A 12,115-nucleotide genomic window follows, 5' to 3' on the forward strand; every position below is an offset into this window, starting at 1 on the left:
CCCTCTAACTCTAGGTGATGTTCGCTACCCTTGAGCCTGTATTCAACATGTAACTTCTCTTTCTTTCCTTCCTTCCTCCTGACTATTGTGCTTTCCTTCCCCTGCCTAAGACCCCACAACCAAATTCAACCAGATTTCCTGATCAGGGATTCACATGGATATACTGGGTTGACACCTTGGCTTTGAAGTGATAGCACCCAGCACAGGGTAATGCCCACCATGGGCCTTCCAACAGTTCCACATTTTGCTAACCATGTATCAACATTTCTTCCTTAAATTAACCCAAGAAGGCAGTGCTCCTAAGCTGCACAGCAAGTTGCTTTTCTGGGCAAAATTTAAAAATAAATAAATTGGAAATTTAAAAAGCAAATACTTGAAAAGTCAAATTAAATATCACAGAGGGGAAAAAAAGCAAAATCATGAAAAAATGTGGTCAATCATTAGCAGAGAGGTTGAAAAGACACGCTCCAATTGCTTTGAAAATTTACAGAACCCAGGTCTCCTTAAAATAGTTTTGCAAAGTACACTGAGAATTCCATGCAGTAATATGAAACACAAGTCCCGATGCTGCCACTGAACATGCTTCAGCTGGCTACACCGAAGGAGCTTGACAGTAACCCAAGGCTCTGCAAAACTCAACAGGAAAGCACAATGGAGATGCGGTTGCAAAGCTGCCCCAGATGTGTACATTTTCCGCTCCATTAAAATAACTTGGATGAGAGGCAAAGCACATTTGGCCCACAGAAAGAGGGAGTTAGGAGAGGGCCAAGAAGAGGACAGTCAGCCTCATCCTAGGCCTCCCATTCCCCAGTCTTGCCTTCCATCTAAACCTTCCCCTGCATGGCTTCTAGTCTAAAAGTCTCAAATGCAAATATGACTCCAAGCTTTCCAGGACTCCTCAGGGCCAAACCGCTTTGCCATAAGTCTCAGCGTTCTTAACTCTGTCCTGGAGTTAAGACCTACTTCAGGGGTTGGTGGAAAATTAATTGAGATATACTTGGTGCCTGGTATGCAAGGTGTATAGTATGCTTTGGAGGAAAAGTAGATACCACAATTATCATTGCTGAACCCATGTCATATGAGGAGAGGCAGGTAAAGGACATGAAGGTATCTGGGCAGAAGACAGACAATTTCTAAGGAGAAAGGATCCCAAGCTTTCCTGTATCTGAAGGGCTGACATGAGACTCTTGGTGGTGGACCCAGTATGATGGCTACAAGGTATAAGATTATGCCTCTGTAAGTAAAAAAGGTCCAACAGTCAGTCAGTAGTTTTTCCCGAAGTTAAGGGGTGACAGTCAACTTCCTGACATTAGAACTGTATGGGAGGTGTCTGGTGACCATTTGGCAGGGATATTGAAGAGGGGATTCAACCATGATTTGGTTGAACTTGACGTTTTTTAACCACCACTGAAATCTGGACTTTTGAACTGCCTTTCCTTGCCAATCAGTGAATCATCAACATCTTGAGTTTCTGGCATGTGTAAAGCCTGGGGCCACGGTCTCTGGATCAATGAGGTACTCTGCCAGTTTTCGCTAGAGCAGAAGCAGTTAGTAGGTTCTCCATGAAACCCTATTCAAAGACACAGGAAGCAGAAACTCGGGGTGTCTTTTGGTTGCTCTGAGGTTGCCCAAGAGTTTCTTTGAGTACCCTGTACCTGTCATTCCTTCCCGAAAATCCACTGCAAACCTACCTGCGAAATGTATTGAGTCTGCGTTCACTCTGTTGGCTTTTGTTTCATTGTTTGTTCTTTTCTTCTTTCTGGGTTCTTGGGAAATGGAACTGCCCCCTTATAAGAATTATTTACAATGATTTGGTGGGGAATTTGTTTGAACTTCAGGATGCATGGTATTTATGACATTCATGAACGTGTGTCTGTCTTACAAGGAGTAGAGTCAGCGTTCTGCTCTTTGGCCACTGGGAGTGGGAAAGACAGAGCTGGGATTCAGTTTCAACCCTGAAAAGAAGAGGCAGAGTTTTTTGGGGGGAAGCATGCAAAAAGGTTTGCTCTTCATGCTCTCTGTGTCTTTCTTTAAAGCACCTGGTCTATGAGCCTCTCCTCCCCAGTCCTGTGCTAGGAACCTGGGATGTTAAAGTTACTCAGCCTTTATGTCACCCCTCAAAGAGTTCATTCTAATAAGGGAAGATGAAAGGTTTGGGGACAAAATAGTAGAAAGAGACTGCCTGTGCTTGAGGAGAGTAGGTGGTTAAAGAAGGCTTCACAAAGGAGCTGGCATTTGGGCTGGTCTTCAGGGAAAGTTGAGGGCACCGTGCACCCCAGGAGGAAATACTTTCCAAGATGAGGACAGAACAAACACAAAGGCTTGGGACCTCATAGAACATGCTATCTTGGGAAATATCAAGTAGTTCAGTGCATCTGAAGTGTACAGTGTCCAGGAAGGTGGTAAGAGACTGGTAACATAGTGTATTTTAGGTTCACCCTCATTTAGATGGGATAGGTGGTTGGCCATGGCGCCACTTGAAATTATTTTGCAAACATAGTTTGAAGCTTCTTGGACTGTGTTAGGTATGGCCAACTCTGCATACTCACATCCTTCTTGTGAGTTATCAGAAGTCTTACTACACATTACTTCCCCTTAATGGCCACAGCAGTGTATCCTTAAAATAAAAACTCACTTAAGATCAGTCCAAAGAAACCATAATGATGAAGGTAAACCTGCTGGAACAACAGAGCGGCTCCTCTTTTTTCCACAAGTATGTGGGGCGATGTAGGAGCCATATCTGCATCAGGACAACTTACAGTCACGTCCGAATGTCACTGCATCTGTACCAGAGGCCTGGTTTAAGGGAACTTGACCTGACCTGTACATTTGGATCTGGGAGGTGTATGTTGATGGGGTTCATCTGTATAACACATTTCCTAAATCACAGTAAAATGATGTGGGGATTCTGGTTTATCTACTTCATCATTAGTGTCGCCGGTCTGAAATATAAGCACAGTGCTTTTATAAGAGAGTAATGGTTAATGCTTTCTGATTATAAAGTCGTACCTGCTTCCTGTGGAAAATAGTTAAATATAAGTCTATAAATATAAAACACAATGGTAAGCAAAATCACCCACCACTAGTACTATTGATGAACAACATTTCGGTACATTTATTTTAATTTTTCTTACAGGTTGAGTTCATTAACATAAATTATATACATATATGGATAAGTGTTTTATATATATATAAAATATATGGATATATATGGATAAGTGTTATATATATAGATATGTTATATATATATATGTTATATATGTAAAATCCATATATATGTGTGTGTATATATATATATATATATCACTTAATTGAGACTGCCCCTTCCATTAAGCATTCCTGTATGAGAATATTTTCTCACTATAACATAGATACTTTTTTCATATTCCAAGACCAGATTACAAGGGTTTTGAGGACAGGGAAGGTGTGTTATTCACAGAGTGACCTAATTTTGGCGCAGAGATCCAACACAGAAGCCGAGTCCTGCCGCACTAACACTTGAAGGCATCCACGTGCTGCTCCTGTCCATCTGCACCACCAGCACCTACTCCAGAATCTGGCCTGCAGCACACATCCAGTGAATATTGGCTGCCTGAACCAATGAGTGAATGACTGGATAGCTGGGTGAATGTGGATTTTTATTTATTATTCTTCACCCAGAATTCATTGACTCCTAAGTTCCAGGTCTGAGCTAGGCACTCCTTATATCTGGGGATATACGTAGCCATATTTTATACAAAGTCAACCCACCCTCCCAGAGGCGTCCCTGTGAAGGCGCTGACCCCCTTTGACGTGAGGTGGCCTTCCCACGGATGTGGCGCCCACTCGCCCTCTTTCTGGGAACATCTGAAACCTTCCTGGACTTCTGCTGCCTGTGAGGTTAGGAACAGAGCAAAGACCGCTGGTTCACAGTCTCACTGTTGAACTCTTCAAGGTGCTCCAGAAATGCCCAGCTAGCCCTGGCCTTGCCTTCCTCAGAACACCCCTCCACTTTCCACTCCATTCCAACTGGTCCCAGGTCAGAGACGGGAAGGTTGTGGAGGGATACTCACTCCAGGGGAGAGGGGCGCCGCTGCTGCCTGGCAGGGAGCAGCCCTCCACTATCCTTCCGCCACCCCACCGCCACCCCAGCCAGCAGGTCCAACTGGAAATCCCAGATAAGCCCCAGTACTGGTCAGAACTAGTTTGGTAGCTCTGTAGAAACAGCCCCCAGAACTGGCAGCGGGAGCTGGCAGTTTTGCAAAAGAGAGAGAGAGAGAAAAAAAAAAACTGTAAGGGCTGAGGAGTGGCTAAAATGTTTAAACACTCCAAAATTCTGCTCGCTTGCAAGTGAAAGTTTAAAGTTAGGGATCGAAACAAGATTGCCTCCCCCCCCCACACACACATGATTTTCCCACACTGTCTCCTCTTCTTTGCAATGTCCTTTTCTGTTGCTGCAATGCAATTTGTTTTGCAATGCGATTGTTGAAGCAATACAATCCTGCCCGCAGGAACTTTCAGTCAAAGCACTCTTTTCAGCAATACTATTATTATTATTATTGTTATTGTTATTGTTATTATTACAATTACAATTCAATCTCTTCCCTCTCCCCTCCCTACTCGAAATGCGCTCCGGCTGTGATTGCTCCGGTCTGACTTTGCGAATGGCAGTGCGCTTCCAAACCCCCCTCGTCTGCCCCCCGCCCCCCATTCCCCTCCCTCTCTTTTCCGCGCCCAGGCCAGAGCAGCCGATTGGCAGAGCGGTGCTTTCGGGAACAATAACAGTGGGGGGACCCGGGGGTTGGGGAGCCACCCCCGCCCCCCTGGCCCGGCGGCGCCGCTCTTGTCCCCAACCGGGTCCCCACCTCAGTGCCCGCCCTGGGCCCGCCCCCGGCGCCCACCATGTACGCCTTTGTGCGGTTCCTGGAGGACAACGTCTGCTACGCGCTGCCCGTGTCGTGCGTGCGCGACTTCAGCCCCCGCTCACGGCTGGATTTTGACAACCAGAAGGTGTACGCTGTGTACCGGGGCCCGGAGGAACTGGGCGCTGGGCCCGAGAGCCCCCCGCGCGCCCCCCGAGACTGGGGTGCGCTGCTGCTCCACAAGGCCCAGATCCTGGCACTGGCAGGTGAGCGAATGGGCCGGGAGGGATGGTGGGACCTGGCGGGGGCCAGGACCCAGGGAGGGGGCCGGGCGCTGGGGCGGAGGGGGCCGGTGTAAGCCACTGCTTGCTCAGGCCTCCTCCTCCCGCCCCTTAGGCTTTTCTTTGGGGTGTCTCTGAAAGGCCAGACCAGTTAAAAATACCGGATGGTCCCCTTTGTCTTCCCTGCCTCCTGACACAGCGCTGTCAGTCTGTCTTCGTCTGTCTGTGTGTCTGTCTGCTCTTTCTGTTTCTGTTCTCCCGGTTCTTTACTTTACCTTTCTCTCCCTGCCGGTTTGTACCTTCATTTCTGTCTCTCTCACCTCACTCCTTCTCTCTCCCTGCTCCTTCTGTCCCCTTAAGTTTCTCTAGCTAGCTGTCTCTCTCCGGTTAAGGCCCTCGGTACTTCCTGGGAGTGAGGAAGCAAGGTGGATGTTGTCAGCCTCATCTAGGTGGGAGTTCCTCTCAACAGGGGGAAGCTATGACATCCTTGTCCCACCCGGGCCACCACTGGACAGCGTGAGGAGTCCTTGATCACTGGCCACCACTCCCTCCCGCCTCTCCCTGACCAGGTGGTGGAGGTAAGGAGGTGGTGGCCCTCAGCTTCCCTCAGCCTCCATACCCCTCTTGAACCTCCCAGAAGGCTCCCTAGTGAGAGTCCAGGGCCCAGCAAGCGTTGTTTCTAGATCATATTAAGACCAGACCTCCCATGCCTGCTTTCTCAGGGCCCTGAAAAATAGACAGGGCAGGTGGTCTCATTCCCACTTGACAGACGAGGCTACTGAGATACAGTAGTGATAGGACAAGAAACCGCCCCTTCAGCCTCCCGCACCAAGTTCTTTCTGCCATGCTGAGCACCCTTTTCCTTTGTGAAGAGAAGGCAGTGGACCCACTTTCCCAGCTAGTCTCAGAGGCGTGGGTATAGACAAGAGAGCAAGAAGGAAGTATCACTTCTGTTTTGGGGTACAGCCATTTAGCAGCTGGCGGTGAGGAGGGTGTACCTTACAGTGGGCAGAGACAGTGAGCTGCCCTGCCCCCACCTTGGAGGGGAAAACCAGGGGTTAGGAGCCCAATGAAGGTATTGCTAGTATTGTGTGGTTCTGAGACCTTTCCTTTTCCCAGCTTCCTTTGCCTTCTCACATTTAGCCTAACAGATGAATCCAGCATGTATTACATTTAAATTTGGCAGAGAAGGAAACCGTGGCTCTAAATTAAGAAGTGACTTGTCCAGGGTCCCATGGCAAATTAGCAGTGGACTCGAGCTCTGGCTCCTGAGTCTGGCTCCTGAGTCGTTCCTTTCCACCACCTCCTGCTGCCTCTGGGAGACAGGCATGCGGGCCTTGAGGGGTGGAAGCAGCACTGGCACCTGGAGCCCCTTCCATATCCTCACCACCTTTCCCCAAACCTCACACCCCCGGGGTCAGGGGTGGGGATCCACTCACAACACCTGGGGGCACTTGGGGCCAGAAGAGCAGAATGGGGGAAAGTCTGTGGAAAAGGGAAACCTTTGTGGCTGATTAGGTTTTATTTTGTTTGCTTGCTTGCTTTTAATTACCTGAGGGAAGGGATTAGGAGTTAATTCCCCAGGAGTACAAACCCCAGGAAATTTTAACTGGCTTGTAACCTTAGCTTCCCTTTGGCTAAAAGAAAAGAAAGTTTGCTGCTTGATGATTGCATTAGACTCCTAGACTCCTTGGAAGGGGGAAGTGATGTGGGTCAGGAGTCTGTGGTATATGTGCGTCTTTGCGTGTAATAGCTGTTTTCCTCTTTCAAAGAGTGATCATTCATCCATTTGTTCATCCAGCAAGTGTAAACACTGCACTTGGCTCTTGCTTAGGCCAAGGGCAGCTCCACAGACCGATTTTAAAAATCAGTGAAAGTCCGTATAAGTAAGACACGTGTAGTCATTGGTCTGAGGACTGTGAATCTTGAATCTATATACAGTTCACTCTCCAAGTTGGAACTGATGAATCTCTGGGTTTCTTAAAACAAACAAACAAACGAACAAACCTGAGCAACACCTGGAAATTGTCAGAGTAGGTCCAGAGAAGAAGGGCGGCGCCAGTCTGAGCAAAATGAGTCACAAAGCCCTCTCCCCCACCTCACGTTGACTTTCTCCTTGGGAGGAGAAAGGGGAAAGAGAAGAAACAGACAAACAACTGGAGGCTGGCAGGCCACATTTCGAATTCCAACCAGCTGGTGAATTTTTACATGGGGGCCGCTGCCCTGGCTGCAGACCCGATTGGAAGAGCCAGGCTGGGTGTGGGGGTTCGCTCATCCAGGAGGGACGCTCCTGTGTGTCTTGAGAACTCATCTCCCCTCGAAAGGGGTGGCTCTGGAAATTGCTTGCAGTGACATCATCTCAGAGAGCTCATCTTCTGCCATCTCCTACATGTAAATACCGCTGTGTTGTGGCACCAGATGCGAGGAGGGGAGCCCTCAAGGGGAAGCAGAGATGGCTTTGGTTTGAATTAGCCAGGAGCAATTAAACCCTGTCTGGCACCAACAGCATGGCTTCAGAGCCAGGTTCAGGGCCACGTTATAGCCTTTGGTGAGAAGTGTGTTACTTTCCTGAGTATTTTTGCCCAGGCCAACCCAGAGCTACCTGCAAATGTACCTCTTCTTGTACTCAGGATGTGTCAGAGCCGACTGCCGTGGAACTTTGCATTTCTCCAGCTTATGGTAGTTTACACTGTGGTTTTGGTGTGTGTCAGACCCTGGGGTATAACCACTGCCTTACTATTTCAGTTCAAGAGGAAAAAAAAAACACCTTTAATGACAGTCTTACTAGGTAGCTGTTCGTTATCTCTGTTAGTTCTCCCTGTGACCCGGTGGGTAGAGATGGCTGTTGCTATTATTTCCATTTTATGGGAAGAGGACACTGAGGCTCAGAGACTTGCCTGCAGCGTGCACTTAGTAAATGACAAAGCCGGTCTTGGTGGCCAGGTCTCCCAGTGCCAGGCCCCCACGTGGCAGTCTCCTGAGTCAAGTAGCTGATACTCCCATTCGCCACATAGCAGGCAGAAAAGAGCGAAAGGAAATGGAAGAACTGTCCATGAAGCTTGCGGTTCAAGATAAGTTTTGAGCCAAAGGAACTTTACTTTCTGAGCTTTCAAGTCCAATCTGCTCTTCCTCTTCTCCTCTTACCCGCCTCCCTCCTACGGGGCACACGCACCTGGCCCTCCCCCTCCAGTCGCCATTTTCTTGAGGAAATCTCGAAGGAACTCCCATTCTCCAAGGAGGGTCCACACAACTCAGGACTTGGCTTACCCTTGGTCTGTAGTATCTCCTGACTCACTCTCATTTATTTGCCAAACAGGTTGTGAAAGTGAGTGCTACCCATTCAGAGAGCTCACCATTATCTATCTGCAATTTAGCCTGCTCCTGGGGCTGCTGGTATTGAATTTTGTGTTTTTATGGGGCCCAAACTGGTTTCTCCAGACCCAGAATCTCAAAATCCGATGCTGTCCTGTCCAGGCACCCGTGCTGTGTTGTTGTTGTTTGGGTGTGCTCAGTTCCTCTTGCTGTCGATGGCCCCCCATTCCTTCCTGTCCAGGCCTAGGCATGCAATAAGCGGATGCACCAATGCACCACCGTGTCTGAGGTACTGGGGTTGAACTGAAAGCGTGATGGAGGGGAAACAAAAGCCAGCTTTCCGGGCCTGCTCTGTAGGGTTCTGTGGGGCAGAGTGATGGAGAAGAAATGGGCTCACCTGCAGGGAGCCTGCAGCCAGAGGTCGAGCCAGGCACTAGGGGAGCATTGGAGGGACTCACAGAGAAGGGACCCATGCTCCACGGGCTTTGCAGTTTGTCTTTTAGGTCTTAGCTTCACAGCTGCACTCCCGCTGCCTGCGCTCAGGCCTGCACCGGCTTTTCACTCCTCTAAACCAGTGCGGCAGCCTTCAGTGGACCGCCCTGGCTCCAGTCTTTTCTAAATTGCTGTCAGAATAATGGAAAACACATTCTTAGTCCATGCACGGCTCTCCTTAGAACCTCCTGCAGCTCCCTGTTGCCTGCTGAGTACAACTTCAGCTTCCTGCCCCAGCCTCCGCAGCGCCCAGCCTCACCGCACTGCTCCAGCTCTGCCTGCCGTCCCACTTCCCCTAGATCCGCAGTGTTCTAGGCCACCTGAGAACACACCTTCAGGCACTCCTTTGAGCCACCTAGGATGGATTAATCATTGTCTGACCTCCATTGTCTCCTGGGGCCTTTGCCCATGGAGCTCACCTTCCAGTGAGGAGGGCGGGGATATGACATGTTTCTGGTCCAGTGAGTTGAGGGCTGTGATAGAGGAACAGACAAAATGCTTTGCTTAGGGGGGTTTCCTGTTCTGTCCTCTGCCTCAGGGAGGTTCTCCTCTTACTTGACTTGTCCCTTGCTTATGGACCTTTTAGGGAGCTTTCTGTGTCTTACTTTGGTTGGTCACGAATGTGCCTGTCTTCCTACCAAACGATGACCTCCTCCAGGACCGGGGCCTGCCTGCCTTGTCTCCATACCCACAGTGCCTGGCCTACATCGCACACACCCGTCACCCCACGTCGGAATCACGGACTTTGGGAAGATGGGTGCAGTTTCTGTGCTTGGGAAGAGGAAGCAGGGGGGACAGAAACCTCTGTGGCAGCGACATGTTTTTCGGGACGGAAACTTGCGGTGGGACTTGGAGGTTTCATTCAACTTTGTTCATCTGGAAAAAGTCGACATTCTTTATCACTCCCTTGCCTAGAAGAAACCCCACGCTTGGGGAAAACAGCTTCCAAAGCCACGTTCTTCTTGATTTGGTAGTTTTAGCTCATTCAGGGCTCAGGTCCCAGCTTGGCATCGTTGGTCCAAATAGATCACTTGCTCCAGAAATGCTTTGGAACGTCTACAAAGTTAGCAGCGAAGCAGGGGATGAGCCGATTTCATATGCAAAGATTGTTGCATGTCATCAGTGGGAGACTGCCAGCAAAAGGATTTATTTCTTTTTTTAAAAAAAGCAAGTGAAACTTTTAATTTAGGTTTTGACATGTTCTACTGATGTATGTTGGAGCAAAGATTGGAACTTGCCTGCTGTCATCTGTTGCAGATTCTCTGAAATGTTAACCATCGAAGGTTCAGTCTGATGTGATTTATCCTGTTCAAAAACCGCACATTTTTTACAATCAAATAGTATGTGTTACAGAGTACTTCAGAGCTCTAGTTCATAGGAAGAAAGAAAAAAATGCCTTAGGCAAGTTGAGGTCTTGCTCTTGTTTTGGGGGGCGGGGGGGGGTTGTTACTCAAGAGCACACTGTTTTTTATTTTTAAAGACACGCCAGAAAATGGAAATTCAAATTTATATATTTGACTTTGATGTTAATTCCCTTTCCACTGTGCCTGCTTGCTTTGTCTTATAAGCTCCTTGGAGAGAGAGATGTTTATAGTTTTCATTCTCCAGTGCCTACCAGCATAGCACACCTAACCCTGAAGAGGTTCTCTCTGGTTCATTCAGGTCACCCTTGTACTGGATGGAAGTGCAGGAGGAGAAGGAGGCCGTGGTTTTCACCTTCAATGACTAATTTACGAAATGTTTATTAAGTACTCACCAGGTTCTGGGTTCAGTGCTAGGAGTTCCCGCCAACTCTGTCTACATCCTCGTGAGATGATGGAGCTTCCTGTTATCCCTGGCGAAGGGAGCTACTCAAACGATTGTTTAGTGGGTGCTGCAGGTTCCGGGCAGCGGGCTGTCTTCCCACACGTACAAGGCCTGTGGAGAAGTGTGAGCCAATTGAGTGAGAAAGGCTGGTACCTAAACCAAGGTGGCCGTGGCCGTGGTGGATCTGTGACATATTAAGGAGGGTGAATCCATGGGACCTGGGAGCTGACTGCTTGTGGCGAAGTGTGTGTTGGCAGCATAGTGACGTGGGCTCCCCTCTCTCTGTGGAGAGCTCCGGAAGAGTAGTTGTTCAGAAGGGGAGGTGAGGAGTTTGGTTGGAGACATGAACCTTAGGGACCTCCGGACACCTGGGCGGGTACTCCAGGAGAGCCCTTCAGCGTGTGCGGTGGTTTGGGACAGCGCTGTGAGACTGGGCTGGGGTCCCAGTGTGGGATCCCTTATTTACCATCCGAAACACCTGCGACCCATTCCACAAGCATATTCTCGCAAGGCTCTCTAGTTTTTACTTAACTCCCAGCCTAGGAAGGCTCCTTCCGAGTCAGATCTCAACTTCGAAAATGTAACACAGCACTGCAGAAGCCTATTTATCATCCGAAGAACCTGAAACCCATTCCACAAACACCTCGGCAAGGCTGCCTAGATTTCTCTTAACTCCCAAGTGAGAAATTCTCTTTCGAAGGTGGATCTGGGCTTGCAAAATCTGGGCTTGGAAACTGAAGCCTATTTACCCTAGCCCAGTGTGGAAGCTGTCAGCCATGGCCGGTGAGGTCACAGCAGGAGAGGGTGCGGAGAGAGAAGCACGCGGGGCAGAACTCTTACCAACACCAGCCTTTGAGAGCTCGGCAAAGAGGAGCTCAGGGAAGGTGACAGAGCATCAGGGGACGATAAGCAAGAGAGACGGGTGTCCCGGAAATCGAACGAAGAGGGAGGCCTTTGGGTCCCAGCCTCGGCTTGTTTTCATTTCTTTTAACTCTACAACAACTACTTTTTCCTCTGAGTTCACGGGTGAGACGTAGGATAGGACATCTGTGTATCTAAACAAGACAACGGGAGTTTTTGATGTCTGAGTTTTGCCCCAGTGGAGAAATGATCAGAACCGCTCTTCAGGGAGTTCTTCTAGAAAGCAAAGTTAGGTCCAGAGAATGGAATTCGTAGGGACCAGTGGAGACAATATAATAACAGCAGAGAAAGGGCAGACGGGCAGATGGGAGGAGAGTCCAGCACGGTGATGAGCTCCCTGTCCCTGGAGGCAGCCAGCAAGTCAGGCATGTTCTGAAGGAGAATCCTGCTCTGTGAGAGGCTTTGGTTATATGACCTCTAGGTCACTTCCTGACATGTCAAGGAGGAGATGCTAGAGAGCTG

The 12,115-nt window shown here is 49.0% G+C and overlaps 1 protein-coding gene across 3 annotated transcripts in view; it reads left to right on the forward strand.

The window, feature by feature from the left end:
• Positions 1-12,115, forward strand: part of LOC118985015 (BEN domain-containing protein 5) — a 1,089,084-nt gene that overhangs the window by 858,443 nt on the left and 218,526 nt on the right. Inside the window, exon 1 of one of the 3 annotated variants that reach the window (XM_037043321.1) lies at positions 3,775-5,107. The exons of 1 other annotated variant lie outside the window; for it this stretch is intronic. In XM_037043321.1, the coding sequence (XP_036899216.1) occupies positions 4,882-5,107 (226 nt within the window). In that variant the 5' untranslated portion in view covers positions 3,775-4,881. Of the gene's footprint in view, positions 1-3,774; positions 5,108-12,115 lie in introns of those variants that run through there. One more of the 3 variants, XM_037043323.1, reaches the window with a different exon arrangement.

Source organism: Sturnira hondurensis, unplaced genomic scaffold, assembly GCF_014824575.4.
Source record: "Sturnira hondurensis isolate 20B ecotype Veracruz unplaced genomic scaffold, ASM1482457v3 Scaffold0004068, whole genome shotgun sequence".
Lineage (NCBI taxonomy): Eukaryota > Metazoa > Chordata > Mammalia > Chiroptera > Phyllostomidae > Sturnira > Sturnira hondurensis.